This window comes from Mustela putorius, unplaced genomic scaffold, assembly GCF_011764305.1.
Source record: "Mustela putorius furo isolate JIRA1106 unplaced genomic scaffold, ASM1176430v1.1 tig00000743_pilon_pilon_pilon, whole genome shotgun sequence".
Taxonomy (NCBI): domain Eukaryota; kingdom Metazoa; phylum Chordata; class Mammalia; order Carnivora; family Mustelidae; genus Mustela; species Mustela putorius.
In genome coordinates, this window is record NW_025421464.1 from 9,219,341 (window position 1) to 9,237,484 (window position 18,144).

Here is an 18,144-nt window from a genome sequence, read left to right on the forward strand (position 1 = left end):
TGGTGCTGGATTCCATTTGCTTCTGCAAGCCCTGGGAAAGGGGGCAAAGGCCTCCACTCAGTGCAAGCAGGCACTCTCGCTCTGGGCAGGAAGATGCACCGGGCAGGAGAAAGTTGGCAACAGAAGGGCCAGAGTGACAGGACCAACTGAGTCTGATTGCCGAAAAGACCTCACTTCCCCATCAGGAAGCTCCAGCTTCCAGGGATCGGCCAATCTCTACCACAGAGCCATCAGGCTAGCAGGCTAGTCCTGATCCCCAAGCCTGAATGCCCCCCAAAAGTGTGTGCCTCTCAGCTCACAAACCAGATCCGAATGAGATCTCTACCTAGAGTGAGAAGCAGAAACATATTTGAGCCTCACGTCCATACACACAAGCAAGGGAGAGATTTGCCCAGACATGGTCTGTTTCTCCATGGGTTGGGAAGGGGGGTAAGAATGTCCCCAGATTGATGCGACTCTTAAAAAGGCAAGAGAAGAAAGTCAAAGTCAGGCGAACGCAGACTCATCCAAATAAACACCATTTCCATGGTTTTAATAAGCAAAATAGGAAACCATTTTAATAACCAAAAAACAGAAACCAGTCTGAATAAAACTACAATAGACTAGGTTTTAATATTTTCATATCATAAGCAGGGTTTGAAATTGATCCCTTATTTTACATGAAATAAAAACAAATTTCTGTTGCAGCAAATTTGATTTCAACACAGTTGAATCCGTAAAAACCGAAGCTCGTTTCTGATGCAGGACAAATATCCACAATATTTAAAACTGCAAGCACCATGCGGTTCATACAATCTTGTTATTACTGTTAATTTATCAACTAATACAAACTCAAAAATGCATCTGGCCAGCAGCGCCAGCAATTTCAAATGGGAACTAAAAAATACGCTTTCATTTTGGTATTTTTGTCAGTGCAACTTAAATCCTTTTACTGACCTGCAGGAAAAAAAAAAGGTAATAAGAAAAACACCCAGATTTTCCCTATAGCTACTATACAACTGAAGGGGGCTGGGGGGGGACACCACCAATAATTCACCTGCTGTCTCAAAAGCAGGGGAAAAAAAAAAAACACATAATGTGTTGGTCTAAAGGACGCGCTTGAAAGTTGCAAAATTACTTGCCAATGTCTGGGTTTCTGGTACTTTCTGAGTGTGGCGGTTGGTTCAACACAAGTTTAGGTCACCCCTTGGGCAGTGTCCGGGCTGGCCAAGCCCACTCGCCCTAAAAGCTCCGCTGCCACAGCAATTAGCAAGGGCCTGGAGGCTTTTGAAGGGACCCTGGGGTGATTCCGGTGGCATTAAAAAGCAAATATTATCTATTTTCCTTTCCTTGCTAATGAAGGGTGTCAATTTAGTCAAAAGACCAGGTGGGAGCGAAGACAGTCCTGCTGCTGTGGGGTGCAGAAGTGGACAGCTGCCCTGCCCTGGTACTCAGGAGTTGCGACCCCAGTCCTCTTTCTCTCAACACTAACAAAATTGAAAACTGAAGCGGAAGGGACAAGAGGACCAAATGGAGACAGGAAAGGGGAGAAAACATGCAACTTCCAAGGGTGCCCCAAGACAAAGTTGTTTTCTGATGCAAAATGCCCAGAACTTTTTTTTATTTACTTACAAAAAATAATGCCATAATAATAAACCCAAACGAAGACACTCAGCTTGCTGCCACGTTCTCTAAGCGGTTTGGCGGGGCGGGTATTTACAAGCCGACAGCCGGGACTGAACCCCGGCAAGCAGCTGCTGGAGTCTCTGCACTGCCATCCCTTCTCACTCAAAGAAACAAGGGGGTTATGATCCATGATCAACAACATGCTAAAGTTAAACAAGAAAATGGTACAAAATAGAAATTATTACCATACATGTCCAGCATGCAGGATTAATATTTTTAATGCAGATTTTCGTATTTTTTCTATATAATCGAGCAGGCAATAAAATTGATGAGAATTGCGCGCAGAACGTCCTAACTGAGGCCCGCGTCTCTGGGCTGAGAGCCAGTGTTCTCCGGACCCTGGACGGACAGGTCCTTCTGTCCTTCCTTCCTTCCTTCGCTCAGCCTCGCCTCGCGCCTGCCGGGACGCCAGGGTCCCTCTCCTCTCCTCTCCTCGCTGCTCTTTTCCTGGGTTGGACTGCGCTCCGGGCTGCGAGGCAGCGGCCCCGGCTTAACGCGCAAAGTTCAGAAAGCCAGGAGTCTCCAGACGGCCTTGGCAACTCCTCGGGACTATGCCTTGCCTCCCTCCAGCCTGGAGAAAAGTTGCTCCGGGACTTCCCACCCCCTCGTCTGGCTCTGGCTCTGCTCGAGTCTAAGAGGCGGCGCTGGCGCGCGCCGCTCTCGCCTTGGCCAAGGTCCCCTGCCTGCCCGCGCGCACTCCCGTCGCCCGCGTCCCGCGCGCCCTTCCTCCCTCTCCCTCAAGTCAAACAGGTCAAGGCTGGGGCCGTGGCAGGGACAGGATCCGGGGGAGTCCGGGTCTGGGGACACGGGGCTGGGAGTCCGGGCCGGGGCAAGGGCGGGGGCCGGGACCGGCCACGACTCACAGAAAGAACTCGGGAGAGGAGGGGCTGTCGCTGGTGGAGCCCGCCTCCCTGAAGCCGGAGTTGGCGAGTTTCTCGCACTTGACCTTGTAGGCGTCTCTTTCGCGGGCCAGCCGGGACACCTCCTGCTTAAGCTGCTCCACCTGCTGAATGAGCTGCGTCTTCTCGTTCTCCAGGTGGTGTTTCTGCTGGACGCGTTTATACCTGCACGACTGGGCGTAGCCCCGGTTCTTCAGGGTCCGCCGCTTCTGCTTCAGGCGGATCACCTCGTCCTTGGTGAAGCCCCGCAGGTGGCGGTTCAGCTCGCGCACCGACATGGACACGAGCTGGTCGTCGGAGAAGCGGTCCTCCACGCTGCCGCTACCGCCAGCTGCCGTCGCCGCGGCGGCCGCGTGCGGCCCGGGCCCAGGGTGGCTGGTGGGCAGCTGCTGAGCTGGGCTGGCTGCGCTGGACGGCGGCGGCGACGCTTGGTGATGGTGGTGATGGTGCGGGTGCGCGTGCGGACCCAGCTCGTCGTGGGGCACGCCGGCTCCCGGGTATGCGTGGTGCGGGTGTGGGTGGTGGTGGTGGTGGTGGTGATGCGCGCCGCGGAAGCCATCGAAGCTCTGCAACGGCTGGGGCACTGGGTGCGAGCCGATGAGCGCCTCCACCGCGTCCTCGGGTGTCAGGTTGAGCGCCTCCGGGTTCATCTGCTGGTAGTTGCTCGCCATCCAGTACAGGTCCTCGAGGTGAGTCTTCTGCTCGGTGGGGCTGAAGCTGGGCGACGAGGGCACCGAGCTACACGGCGTGCTGAGCGGTGTGGATGACACCGAGCCGGCTGGCTGCAGGCGCGTGCAGGGCCGGCCCGGGCGCTCCGCGCGCCCCAGCGGCTCCTTCTTCACGTCGAACTTGAGCAGGTCGAAGTCGTTGACGTACTCCATGGCCAGCGGGCTGGTGGGCAGCTCGGGCCCCATGCTCAGCTCCGCGGCCATCGCTGACGCGAGGCGCAGCCGCCGCTGCCGCCCGGGAAACTTTGCGGCCGGCCGGGGCGCGCCGAGCCGAGAGCGGGGGCGATGAGCGGCGAGCCCGGGAGGCGGGGAGCCGAGGGCGCAGCGGGCCGGGGCCGCCGGCCAAGCCTTTGTCTGGGGACGCGGCGGCGCGCCGGAGAGTCCCGAGGCTGCCCGCGCCTCCCCAGAGCTCGGGGCTGTGGCCGCGCCGGGGCCGGGCCGAGTCGGGAGGGGTGGAGAGGCGAGCGGGGCGCGCGGCCGGGCGGAGGGGAGGCGCCGGGCAAGCGCCCGCCGCTCGCTCTCTAGCTCTCCTGCTCTTGGGCTCTCCCGATCGCAGCCGCTCGCAGCCCGGCGGTGCAGCTGTGCTGGATCCGGCGCCGCCGCTGCCTTTTATCGCCTTCCTGATGTCACCGGGGCGCGGGGGCCCGGGCGGCCCAGCGCGCTGGCCAATGGCTGCTCGGCCCCTGCGGCCCGGCGGCGCAGGGCGGGGCGCGCCTGACAGCTCCTCCGCCCCCCGCGTCAGCTGACTGGCGGCCCGAGCCGGCGGAGAGCCGGGGAGGCCTGGCGGAGGGCTGGAGCCCAGTGGGACGGCGGTCCCGGGCCCAGCCCCCCCCACACCCTCCCCCTGAGCCCCGGGCCCCGCCCGCTCGCCTTCGGGGCGCGCGCCCCCCCCCCACCTAGGCCGGGCCGCCCCTTCCACCCCTCAGCGAGCTCTCCTGGCTCTTTACCCTTCGCTCCCCCACCCCCAGCCCGTGTCACCCCCAAGGAGGCTCAGAAGGAGCGGCGGGACGACACCTCTCGGGCCCTTTGTTCCCCAGCGTCCCCCGCGCAGTGGGAGACGCTCCGTGGGCCGCGCCGCTGCGGGCCGGAGGAGTGTGTGCCGCGCCTGCCTGTGTTTCTGCAGGTCTGCGCGTGTTTGTGCGTTGGGGGTGGGTTTGCTGCTCCAAGAGTTGTGTTCAAATCCAACTCCTAGTCTCAGGGGACCCTCCTCAGGCCAAGCAGGGGCCGGTCCCCTCCAGGCGGGTGCGGTGGCCGAGTTCGGAGACTGGACTCCCCTTGCCCAGCCGCTCCCCGCGCGCACCCCATCCACAAAAGCACAGGATGAAGGGAGCGGGTGGAGAATGGGCTGAAAGGCTCTGGATTCCATTCCCCAGCCAGACGCACGGAACCCTGAGCTCCCAAGGCTTGGGGCTGAGGCCAGATTAGGACGGTGCTCCGGGTGGCTCTCGGCTGCTGGGGAACCGACCCTGTTTTTGTTTGAACGTTTTGTAACGATTTAGCAGATCTCGGCGTCCACGGGCCGCGCGTCTCAAACAGGCATAAAGTGCGACCCCAAGTGGCCACTGTGCGCAAAGGCGCGCCGCACGGCCCGGCCCTCGGCCGGAAGGCTTGAGCGACGCCTGGGACCCAGCTCGATCTTCTAGCTGGTCCAATCCAAGCCAGCCCAGAACCGAGGCTGTGTTTGCCCCGCGGCCCAGAACAGGTTCCCCTAGAGCCACGCACAGGTCCTCGGGTCCCGTCCTGGGACTCAGCTGTGAGTTCGGCGCTGATCACGGCGCGTGAAACTCCGAGCCCCGGCTCGGCGCGGATTGGGGGGAAGCGCGGGGAGGGAGACTGGGATGCCCCTGGGCAGCTCCCTGCGCCGGACGGTCCTGGACCGAGCTAGGCCCATGGCTGAGCGCGGAAACGCCACAGCGAGGGGGCCCAGGGCTGTCCGATGAGAAACCTCCCCCGAGCGCAGACGGGGAACCCACAGCACATCGCACTAGGCATCCAGGCAGGGCTGTGGCGCTGCACACCCTCCTCACTCGGGTTCAGGATGGCCCGAAATAAGAGTCTCTTCCTGAGACCCCGGCCGGGGGGCAGAAACTGGAAAAATCGCAAATTCGCTGTACCCGGAGACCCGACCCGCCTCCCACGTCCCCTTCTGCTCTTCGGCTTTGGGCGCGCGGAGAAAGGCAGGAGAAGCGTGCACTGGGTGAGTGTGTCCCGGCCGCTGCCTGTGCAGAACCAGCACGACTGACGCCGCGCGCAGGGGTCAGGTGGGCTACAGCAGTGCGGAGACAGCTAGATATACATATATATAAATATATATATATACATATGTATTAAAAGGTAAAATAGTATTTTAGTTTTAGAAGGTAAAATAATTTGCCTCTGGCTAATCGGAAAACTCTTTTCTTTTGCGCCCTCGGTGGAGCAGGAGTGGGGTGTGGTCTTGAGCCGCCCATCTTTAATAAAATGAATATATTTTAACTAAAACTTAGATTGAGAGGTTTGGATCAGTAGCTGTAATGTCGGAAGAACCCGTCTTCAACCCCTTGCGAGGAGCGTGCTCTCCGCAGAAACCATTCGGCGGTCTCCCGGCAGGTTCTGGGCCCAGCCGCTGCCCTGCCCCTGCCCGAAGGCTGGAAGTTCGGACAAGCACCCTCCCTGCCGGGGTCGTGTTCGCAGACGGTGGCGAGAGCACACTCGCACCGCGGGCTCAGCGCAGGGAGGTTTCGAGGGCGTCTGGGGTCCGTGCTCCGGGCTGAAGCGGCCAGGGCCGGACAAAAGCACTGACCCCCAGCCGGCGGCTCCCTCCTTCGAGGCGGTAAAGACACCCGATAGCTCAGAGGTCACACTTAATGCTGTGGACTTAAGCGTGCACGGAGAGGCCTCCGGGCCAGTGTGCCCCGCGGGTCCGCTTGACCTTCGCTGTCAGGGACAGAAAGCCTATCTCGGTCCTAGGGGTTCCTTCCGCCCGGCTCTGAGGTTACAAACGTCCCCCTCTCCTGGGGCGCCCCCCGCCCCCGCCGTCTCAGGGTCTCGAGAACTCGGGCTTTGTCTGGGCAGGCGCGCTCCTCTTTGTCCCTGTGCCTCCGCGTCGGTTGTGGTCAGTCCCGTTCCCTGGACTCAGATTGCATTATCTCCGTCCATCTCTAGGTCCACCTTCCCCCCAAACCCGGTTTTTTGCTACTCTCCCAGCCTAGCCAGTCCCTCTTCTCCCATCCCACCCCCAACCACCTCCAAAAAATGTTGGAACTGGGTGAGTCAATGAGGCACGCGGGTTGCTCCCAAGGGAAGGCCACTGCAAAGCAGCGGACCGCACTTCTCGGCCTAGCCTCCCCCACACCGGCTCCTGCTGCGCTCTGCTGCGGTGTCTCCTCGCCCCAAACCCTAAAGTCTCCTACTCCCTACAGCAGCCGCCGCTGCTGCCGCCTCTCTGCTCCTGGGGCTCTGGGGATCAGCGTGCGGGGCTTCCGGTCAGTGGGTCTCCGGCAGTTCCTGGAGGTGCACTCCTTGCCTAAAAAAACGAGCTGGCGGGTAGGGGAAGGAGGAGGGATGGTGGAAGTGGGCAGACGAGGAGAAGCAAAGGGAAAGAGGCTGAAGACACAAGGGTAGTGCGCGGAGCGCCAAGCCCCTTTCGAATGGGAGCCTAGGATTGCGGTTGACGGCCAGAGCCCTCTACAGAGGTTTGTCGTCTCTTGCTCCCAAAACTCCACTCTGAAGTTTTCACGCATACGCGACCTCCTCTCCCTAACCTACACCAAGTTGGGCCAGAGGCGATGCGTCCTGGGCGCACCACCTTGGAATTCTTCAGCTCCTTTTGATGAGCGAGGAGGTTGTGCACCGCGGAACCTTGGGGCTTTCGGGATGCGGGCGCACGAAGAAGTTAATCCTCAAGGGAGCACTACCCACGGCCAGCTGCCAGGTTCCAGGTTCGCTGCGCGGATCCCGCCGGCTGCCTTTCAACCCACCCGCTAACCCCAGAGCGGCCCCGCGGCGCGCTCGTCCGTGAGCCCCCAGCCCAGTGCGGCGCTCCCGGCCACCCGCAGCCCCGCACAAGCCCAAGATGCACCGTACACCCGTGGTTTCCTGAGGACTGCAGGTGTTTGGAGAACGAGTCTGCTTCTCTGTGCGTGCCTGAGTGCAGCAGGAGGCGTGTTGGAGGTGGCTGTGTGTGTGTGTGTGTGTGTGTGTGTGTGTGTTGAGTGCGGATGCAGGGCAAATGCTGTGCTTGGAATCGAAGAGCCAGAAGCTCCTGGCCTAAGCCAGCGCTGGGTGGGATGTATTATCCCGGGTTTCTAAAGAGGCCAGTGTTCCCAACCATCTGAGGATGAGCTCTGCCAGGGAGGAGCTAGCCTTCTGCTCCGCATCACCCAGAAGTCGGATCACCTGTCTCCTCCAAGGAGCCCTGAGTTCTCTGTCTCCTCCTAGGCCCAGTGGAAGGACATTCTGTTTTTCTCCCTCCCCCTGAGCTTCCCAAAGCCCAGGGCTTCCAAAAAAAGGAAGAAGACTTTTCTTCCTCCTCCTTTTCCCCAAAGGCAGCTGTCATTGCCACTGTCCCCTGTCTCCACGCAATGCCCATCAGATTCCAACCCAGTCCTTCCAGAAAGGTCTTCTTGGGCTTCTGGTTCCTGGTGGACTTGAACACCCAAAGGACTCAGTGTTCCTCAGGAGGGAGTCAGAGTTACCCCACTCTGCCAAGCCCTTTCCCCACTCCCTCTCCTGGAAACCAGAGACACCCTTAACCCCCACCCCACACACACGCACTTGGGAATGAGAATTTAATATTAAAACTTGTTCACCTGCTTCTTTTTTATTTTGTTTTAACAGAGATACTAGAAGTTTTAAAATTACAGATATGGCTTACATTTTATTCCTAGTGAACAGCTCTGTGTTAGATACCCACTGGGCAGTACTGCCCCCAACAGAGATGGGGGATTTGATCGTAATATTCACTCCCATTTGTATGGGGACTTGCAAAGCCCTTTTCCTTCCATTTTCTCTTCAATTCTCACAACTCCACAAGGTGGCAACTCTTGTTATCCTTACTTTGCAGAGATGTGTAGACAGGCAGGTGGGCAGGTGAGTACAGACATACAGCAATGTCCTAAGTTTGATCACCCTGTTCTGTCCTCACTACTGCACTTGCAGGGGGACAGGATTCGCCTCACTTACGCAAAGGAATCTCTGAGAGGTAAAGTGATTTATTGGGATAGCCAACAGCAATGAGCTGGAGCTTCTGGCCCTGAGTCCAGGACTCTGAATCCTATGAAGCCTGTGGTCTCTTTCGGGACTAGGTGCATGCTGGGGACCCAGGCGTCAGCACAGTGCCCCATCTGCTCTCTGGGTCAGGATTTCCAACTCTCCACAGACTCAGTGGTTCTGTTCTGGTCCCAGCAGAGAGCCTCTGGTCAGTACCAGGCCTCTGCTGAGGGCTCAAAGAGAAGCACAGACATGAATATGCCTTCTAGGCAGTCTAGCATCCTTGGGCTTCTTGGTTTCCCTGACTTTGTGGAGTTGGAGGGTCAGGGTAGGAGACAAATCAAGGCAGGATGCAAGCCAAAGGAGAGACATTTTGCAGAGTCTTCTTACCTGGTCCTTTACCCTTGGCCTCAGCCTGACCTCTAACCTTGTCCTTGACCCTTTCTTCTGCCTCTCTCTAGTCTGAGTTTGACCTTCAGGCTGTTTGAACTTCAGCCCCTATTCATCCATCCCTTAAGTATCGAGAGAGAGAGAGAGAGAGAGGACTTGATGCTGGTGAGAAGTTCACTACCACTCAGAGCTCCCTTCCCCCCACTACCTGCCCAGGGCCCCAGGGCCAGCATTAAAGATTCTGAAACCTCATCATTGCTCCTCAAGGCTGAGGCCTTCACCTCCCACAGCCCAACCATCACCTATCCATCCATTCCTCCACCTCAGGATCTCAGGTTCTCCATCCATTGCCTTTACCTTCAGTTTTCACTTAGATGACTACAGAGGCCTTGCCTCAGACTTTCTTCTTGTCCACAGGGTCATGAAATCAGTTTTCAGGTTGTATGAATCTGATCACTCTACCTTCATCCCCTGCCCACCAGCTTACTACAAATTCTTTCAATACTTGGACAAAGAACCAAAATTCTTAGCATGGCCTTCATCCCCCGAGTGACCTGCTCCTGCGAACATCTCCTACCTCATTTCTTATTGCATTCCCTTCACACCGCATCAAGCACACTGCCTTCTTCCACGGCAAGTTCTTTCATGGCTCAAGCAATGTTCTTCCACAGGGCCTTTGCACAAGCCATCTCACTGCCTAGAACAAGTCATCTGTGGCTCTTCCCAGGCTTTAGAGGGACCTACCTGGGAATAGAGTGGGGAGAAGAGTCTAAGAGCCAAAGCAAGGTCCCAGGCACTCTAGGGAAATCCCACACATTGAAGTCATACGGGAGGGCTCCCTTGCGGTATGACATCTCAGAACCCTCAGGCCTTTCCTGCATCCCCTCTGGCCCTCTCCTCTCCCCGATTAACCATCATTCCTGAACCAGTCCTTACTACTTCCTCCTCAGACCAAGGACCAACTCAGAGGACATCTGAATGACCTGAGTGACTCCATCCTCCTGGCCTCCCCTCTTCTCTCTTCCTTTATCTGGAAGTTCTTCAGAGCCTCAGGGGTCTAGCTTCCCACTACATGTTCATCACAGCTTGGAGAACAAGCTTCTGGGTACAGGAAGTAGCACCGTCCCACTGCTGGGACCCACCGCCTGGGCTGATGGAGAGAAAAGCCTGCTTAGCTGTGCCTGAGCCCAAGCTCATTTCATCTAGGAGCTGCTGTGGCCACTCAGTCTCTTTCTTACCTTTTGTCTTTTCAAAATGAATTCTACAAGACATACAAACCTACTTTCTCATAGTAAAAAATGCAACAATGTAGTTTTAACATCTCTGTCTAGAGCCACAGCTTGCTTTTTATTTTTACTCAGCAACTTCAGCGTCAATACACAGAGATCTTCTTTCTTTTTAACTAATGCGTGGCAATTCGTCCAACAAATGCTCTATAGTGTTTTTTTTTTTAACCCAGTCTTGTATTTAGGGACATTTAAGCTATTTCTGATATTTCACAGTTGCAAACAATCCTGCAACAAACAGTTCCTTTTTGCATGTATGCAAGTATTTCTCTAGAAGAGATAGCAAGAAGTAAAATTGCTGGATTGAAAGAGGAATACGATTTGCAATGTTCATGCTGGCAAATTAGCCTCTACAAAGGCGGTACCTATTTAATTTCTTATAGAAATACGTGAAGGTAAGCTGTTTCCCCCCAGCCACACAAACCATGAAATTTATCAAGAAATTTTATTGTTGCATCAGTTCTATTTATGCCCATTCTATGACCAGTACTGGGAGATGAGGCCCCAGGGATGGCCATGGCTTCTTTCTTTCCTTCCAGGGAACTGCAGCTGGAGAGGCGGTATGATGGAGAGGTCTCCATAAGGCTGGTGGATCCCCAGCCCTTGGTTCTATGGGGGGTGTGGGGAGAGGAGTTGGCTGATCACAGTTGCAAAGCAGAGGTAACAGTTAACTAAGGCTTTAAAGGCTGAGCAGAAATGTGTCAGAGAAATGCAGGAAGACTGGTTGTAGGCATAGAGCAGGGACACTGTCTTGGGCACTTGGGGAGCTATTTCCAGGGGGCTAGAGATAGCGCTTCAAGCCTCTGCCAGAGCCAAGGCTTAAAGGGTCTTGAATGCTGTGCCAAAGAGTCAGACCCTTATCTTAATGGCAAGGAGATCATTTCCACAAGCACAAGCATCTTTCTGGTCCACTGTCGGTCACATAGTAGGTGCTTAGTAAGTATCTGCAGAATTGAAAAGGGGCATCCCAAAGGCATTTAGGTAACATCTGAACTCTCTTTCGTTCCCTGCGGAGACAAGGTGCACTCAGTGCCAGAGACGGTGAGGCTGGCTGCATGATGGGTGCTAGAGAAACGGGCAGAGACAAGCCGGGCTCAGGAATCCCTTCCTGGGCCTCGGCCCCCCGTCCCGGCCTGATGCCAGGTCCCTTTCACCTCTGCCTGTTAGAGATTGCTTTTGGTTTCTGTGTTGACAACCCCTGTTTCTGTGTTTGGAGCGGCTGTTCAGTGCCATTTCCTGATTTAATATCAGAGCCAGCACAGAGCAAGGATGCACAGTTAGCAATTTTTGCTCCAAGTATTTTTCAAGTTCCTTTTTGATGTGAGGGCTGGGTTTGCAGCTTCCCTGATCTTGCCGAGCAGGGAGGGAGAGATGGGCGAGAAGCTGGGAACTGGAGGGGAGAGGAGAGGGGAGAGGCCCAGAAAATCTTCATCCACTAGAGCAGAGCCGAGAGACTCCAAGCTCCTTTCTAGAAAGGGGTTGGCGGAGGGCTCAGCAGAGAGAAGGGGGCAGGTTAAAAGTCTGCGGGCAGGTGCGGTCTCTATGAAGCAAGGCTGTTGTTTCTTTTCTGACAGGGTGGGGGGTGGTGTGTAGATTTATGCATGTGTTTATGTGTCTATGTCTCTGTCACACAAAGGACTACAAATCTTAAATAAGCTAATGAAGCAATTCAGAATACAGAAAATGAAAACAAAAATTTGTTCAAAGAAAAACTGAAGATCAGATACCAGTTCCAAGCCCTCGGGTGTTTTGGCCGAGCAGCTGCTGTGCCTGAGGCCTTCTGCGAGACTAAGATCAGCGTATAGACTGAGGAGCTCATCTTCTTCTGGTGGAAACCAACTTTCACTGCACTATAATCAACGCAGTGTTGAAAGAAGGCATGGGGCAGGGAACTGTCCACACACACAAACACACACACACACACACACACACGTGCATGCACACACAAGAACACTTGAGGATAAGACATGAGCAGAGACTGGAGTCTTCGAAGGCCCTGACCCCCCACCCACTGGCACCTGTGTGACCTGCTGCCGGGTGTCCTTTCTACTCCCACTGCCACCCAACTCTGGCACTCTTCCTCTGATCCTTTGGGTCATTTCGGGGTCTATTGAGAAGCCAATGTCAAAATAACATTTGGCAGGCAACTGGGGGAGACCCCTGTGAAGGGTAAAGGTGGTGGGAGAAGGAGGAGGCAGGAGAGCCTTCAGACTAAGACCAGGCCTGACATCTGTGGGAGGCAGGAGAAAGAGAAGAAGGGAGCTCAGAAGGGAGCATCTCAGACGTGGGGCCAGGCTTGCAGGGCAGTCCCAGGCCAAAGTCCCCTTTTGGGAGCCCCACATCTTAGAGGAATGGACCAGCATTAGCATTCCCCGGGCTCCATCACTGGCTGAGAGCCCCTGGAAGGATATGTAGGCTCAACCCGAGCACACAGGGAACGTGCCCATCAGCTGAGCTCCCCACAGCTGTTTCCCTTGAAAGAGACCTAAGAAGCCCATTTCCATGCCCCCCCCCCCAGGCGCTCCCTCTTCCACCCAGTCATGGCAGACTTCCCCAGGGAGTGAAGTTAGAGCAGCAACTATCTTAGTGTTTTCTACATGTGAGGGCCTGTGCTTTTAAGGTAGGAGCCACTGCCATTTTCTCCCCCCATTTACTGAGGGGGAGGCTAAGCCTCAACAAAACTAAATCACTTGCTAGAGTCCATGCCTAGCAAATGGCAGAAGGAAGATTCAAAGCCTGTTTGGCTCTAGACTACTTTGGCCAGGAGGAGGCTTAGAAAGGGTAAGTGGGACGCTCATTCCTCTCTTTGTATCCATCTCTCCTGCTATTGATTCCTGTGATGTGTTAACAGAACAGCCCCCTAAAAGACCCCTGCAGGTTTCATCAGGGCCAGTGCCAACACATTCCAAGTAGGCCTTAGGACACCAACAGTCTGCCAGCCAGCCGAACAAAAGGCCATGAAGGCTCACCTCCAGCAACCACATATCTGCCTTTTTCTCACATATCACCTCTTCCAGGAAGCCTTCCCTAACCGGCTCTTGTTTCCAAGAGCGGACTTGCATCAGTGCATTGATCTGACTGCCCAGAATATCTGTTAAATCTGTTTCTTCTACTAAACTGGGCCTTTCCAGGACCCAAATCAGGTCTGAGCCATGTTGGGGCCCTAGCACCCAACATATAGGGCCCTGGAACTGGAGGGATAGCAGTACATGGAAGGGATGCTTTTACAAATGAAGACTGGTCCAGGCCATCCAGAAGACACCACTGGAGGTCACAGGCCCCTTGTGAAAAGTATAGTTGGGGCTTCAGAAGAGCATTCTGCATTCCCCAGCCTGGCCGCCAGGGGCCTCATCAACCCCCAGGCCGTATAAACACTGGTCCTTGCTTCTCTGCAGTAAACGCATACCTCCCACCCCTGCCCCAGCATCTCTGCAGGGGGCGCAGGACCAGGCTGTCCAAAGCCTGGACATCTGCTCAGCCGCAAGTGGCCCAGTGGGTAGCCCCAGCCAAGGAGGAGAGTTATTTTTATTTATTTCTTCTTAATCATGAACTTAATTTAGCTGCTAATCAGGTTACCATGGTGACTTGCACTGGATTTATAGCAGTTTCCTAAAGCGCCTTTTTCGCACTCTTTGGGTAAATGAATAAAATTTGGGTGATGAGCAAAGCACATAAGTATTGGGTGTCCTAGAAAAAGGTCAAATGCTTCCGTTTTGTGTCTGCCTTTCACCCTCCCTGATGTGCTCACGAAAGAGCCCTGACTCTGGGCTGACTCCAGTTTCCTCTCTTCTGCCCTCCCTCTGAAACCTTCTATGGATCCCTATTGCCAACCAGGTAAAGTCTGAAATTCTTGCGTTGCTGTTAAGGCAGTCTCCTCTAGCCTCACCTCCTCTAATGCTCTTCCTTCCCTGGGCTGTTCCCTGCATGTTTGTGTCTCTGTCTGTGCTGTGCTCTGGGCCCAGGAGACTGAACTGGTCTCAGAGGTGGCCCAAAGGGTTAATTTCTCTCCTCCATCTCAGGAGTGAAGGAATCCCGGCTTGTTCTGGGAGCACCCTGTACCCTGATGTGGTATCTGAGGATATCTTTGAGCATTGTTCCTGGGCCCACTCCCACACTGGCAGGGGTAGAAAATAACGAGCTAGCGAGCCCTGGATTGCAGGGCGGGGGGCAGCAGAGAGAGGAAGTGAGGAGTCCGTATTTTGACATCATTTTTTTTTTTTTACAGTCTGGAAGGCTCATTTCAGTTGGGGGACACACAGTTTGTTTCCCCTCACCCCATTGCCTTGGGCCAACCAGAAGCCCCCCGCCTCCCTCGTGGCTCCCAGAAGGGAAAGTATCTCTAGGCTGGAGGCCACAATTTCCAGGTTTCCCCTGAGGACCTGGAGTCTGGCTGCCAATCAGTCCCGGGATCAGCCTCAGTCCATTAGCGAGTGCCCAGGGCTCAAGGCGCCAATGGAGCCACAAGGCGTCGGCGCCAGATCCTGCCCAGGGAACCCAAAGCCATCTTTAATTATTGTCTTGGCCTTTGCAACAGGACAAACGGGACCTCCAAACTGCGGGCTGGCTCAAGAGGCCGAGAAGGCCCCCCAGGCACCAGAACTGCTGCCCAAAGTTCACCAGACACCTTCCAGGTCTGGATGTGGATACAAGCCCGACAGGAGACCACTCTGGGAAGCTCCAGGTCTGCGGGGAAAACAGCCAGCCCAGGCTATATAGCAAGGCTCTGTGAGTTCCCCGAGTGACCACTCCTCTCTCTGGGCCTCGCTTCCTTTACCTGGAAGAGAGGGCTGTAGTCGCGGCCAACATGCTGGCATCACTTCTGGCTCTCCTGAATTTGGAGTCAGAAGAACTGGGTTCCAATCCCGGCCCAGCAAGATTTGCTTTTGCTTCGAGATTGAGGCCAGGGTTCAGCTGGTTCTCATCGCAAAGCAGAGAAAGGACAGAAGTTACGACTTTGTAAAGTTCAAAGGGCGGATACCTTTTGGCCACTGGGGTCTACCTTAGTCCACCCCTCCCCCCAGACACACCTTAGCATAAGAACCAACAGACACCCATCCCAAGCAACGACTGGGCAAACATCTAGAAGGGGACCTCCTGCTGACATGGTGGGTATTACCCAGCACTACACTGAAGAGCGTGGGCTCTGGAGCCCAGCTGCCTGGGTTCGCCTCCCAGCTCTTCCACTGATGAGCTGCTTGGTCCTTGAGCAAGTTACCCAACCACTGTGTCTCCCCTCCCCCATATGTGTAATGGGGCTAATGACACCTACACCTCTTGGAACTGTCAGGAACATTAAGTGAGCTAGCACACTGCAAGTACTCAGTGCTGTGTGTTGACAGCTAGGTGCCAAACATTCCCCTCATATAGTAGCTCTCAAAGCCACTTCTGTTGGCTCCATCACAATCATGGAAACAGAGACGCAGGGAAATTAAGCCTCTTATGTAAATCAGGGTGTTCACCACAGATCCTGATGCTCCTACATCTGCTCGGTATCATCAATGTTCTCAACAGACATGTTCTGCCAAACAAGCTCATATAGCATTGGAAACAGACAGGAGCAGGAGTTCATTAGGAAGACAGGGGGAGCTGCCGATCAATCCTAACATCTTTACAAGAACATATCATTAGGACACAAGGCAACGGGAGTGCAGAGTGCCACCCCCATGGCTTCTAGCCGAAATCGAATGTGACTGCAGGCTTCCAGGAAACACAGGGGACAGAGGAGCATGGTTGAGGACACCATAAGGAGGCCGTCAGCCGGAACGGGGTGAGGGGATGGGGGGGGGCAATGGTCTGCAAGATGAATGGCCCAGAAACATCATGAAGCAAATGGTATTTTGGTATTTTAAAAAGAAAGAAAGAAAAGGTGACGTTTCAAACATGGGGAGAAGATGGGGGACTGTTACAGGTTTTTTAAAAAAAATCTTAAAGAGATGTATCAACCAAATGCAATGCTGATGGCCTAATTTGAATAACCTAAGTGTTAAACACACATTTTTGAGATAGTCGGGAATATTTGAACCTCAACCAAGGAGTAGATATAAAAGGAACTGGGTTTCAAAAATTATTTTGGAGACGTGAAAACAGTATTGTGGTCATGCTTTTAAAAATGTTTCAGTCATTATTTATTAGTAATACCCTCCTAAAATATTTACGTCTGAAGCGAAATGAGGTCTGGGATTTGTTTTAAACACTCCAGTGAGAGAGGAGGTGACATAGGAGGGCATGAGGCTTTATTATGATTCTCTCTACTTTCGGGTGTGTTTGGACATTTTCGGAACAAACGGTTTAAAAGGAGCGAAAGGACAGAAGGTGGAGCAGGTTGCTGCGGGAAGAGCTACAAGTACGGGTTTTAGAAACATTGGTTTTGAGTGAGGATTGGTCCTCCCGGAGATGAGAAAGATGGGGGACTCTCCCTTGCCCCTTAGCCATCAAAGAAGGGAAAAATCTTCGCACACAACCCTAGAAATCATTCATTCATTCATTCACTCATCCATTCATCTGTTTCCTCGTTTACTCTCCAATTCATCCGCTCACCTACCCATGCACTCAGCCATTTGTTGAGAGCCTACAACGTGCCAGACACTGAGGAAAACGCCCGAACAAAGGTGGTCATCTTTGTCTTGGAGGCACTGACAGTCAACTTGTTAAAATGCTATCACACACACAGATCTTCATAGACCCTAAGAAGTCTGAAAGGAGTGCTTTGCATGCTAGCGGGGAGTTTAACATGGGGGGGAACGTGGTTTGGTCTGGGGTGAGGGATGGTCAGGAAAGCACATTTCAGCTGAGACTTGAACGATGAGATGACCACGTGAAGTGCCCAGGAAGGGACATTCGAGCCAAGAGGACAGCAAGAGCAAATGTCCTGGGGCAGGAGGGGTTTTCAGGAATGTTAACTCTAGGAGGGTTGGCAGGAGCAGAGAGAGGAAGCAAGGAGATGGGTATGAGATAAGGATTGCTAGGCTGGGGTAGGTCTGGGGGCATCAACAGCTCATCTGTCTTGAACCAAGAGAAACTTCTCCCCCATAAACAGAACTCACCACGTAGAGACATGGGCCTTGGATCAGCTGACCAATGCTCATGCAAGTTATCAAGACAAATGCCAGGAAAGTTGGTATATCAGTGGCCTAGTGAAAATGCTCTGCTTACTTAAAGAATGTTAATCTGGGAACAGGGTGGTGAGGAAGGGAGGGAGCCCGCCCTGGGGCAGAGAGGAGGCCACTACAAAGGGAGCCTTGAATCGCTGAGTAAGGAAGACTCCCAATTAGAAATTTAAAACACCAAGGGTGAAAAGCAGCCCTGTGCCCCGCTCAGCCCCTCCCTCCATCAGCCAGCCCGGTCGGGGAAGGAAGTCCCAGCCAACCGTGGGGACAGTTGTCCAGTGATTTATGGCCCCGAGACAAAGCCTCCCAGGAAAGACCCTATGATGTGCACACGTGTTGTTGGAACAATTAGAGCCCATCCATCTGTGTGTGTCAGCGCAACATCCGGAACATACGCCCGGGGCAGGGCGGGCCCAGCCCAAGCACCAGTGTTCACATGGGACTTTCCAAGGTGGTGACAGGCACAGAAGCTTCAGAGCTCAGGGGGACAGGCTCCACTTTTCAGATCACTCGGAAAAGTGACTTGCTCAAGGTCACTGAGCAGGAGATTCAAACTCCAGTCCCCTTGAGTTCCTGAGTTCCGGGCCAAACCCTTTTGTCACATCTTACTGCCTCTCTGGCTGTTTCTGTGGGTGTCTGGGCCCATGGGAGCTGCAGGGCTCTTCTTCCAGTTTTCCAAGATTGGGCTGCTGGTCCCCACACAGGATGATTTGGCTCCCAGTCCCCAGTTCACCCTGAAAAACTAAGCGGGGATATCGGAAGCCATCAGCAGCCTCCTCTCCTGGGGAAGCAGGCCCTGGTTTCCTTCTTTGAAACTATGAATCGACCGGGACCCTGGAGGGCTCTCGAGTGACAGGCCATCGAGGGTTTGGGCCATTGT

The 18,144-nt window shown here is 54.5% G+C and overlaps 1 protein-coding gene across 1 annotated transcript; it reads right to left on the reverse strand.

Moving 5' to 3' along the window:
- Positions 1 to 587: 587 nt before the first annotated feature.
- On the reverse strand, positions 588 to 3,497 carry MAFB (MAF bZIP transcription factor B). Its single transcript, XM_013053312.2, has one exon. The coding sequence runs from the start codon at positions 3,494 to 3,496 to the stop codon at positions 2,525 to 2,527; it is 972 nt and encodes a 323-aa protein (XP_012908766.2). The 5' UTR covers position 3,497; the 3' UTR covers positions 588 to 2,524.
- Positions 3,498 to 18,144: the final 14,647 nt, after the last annotated feature.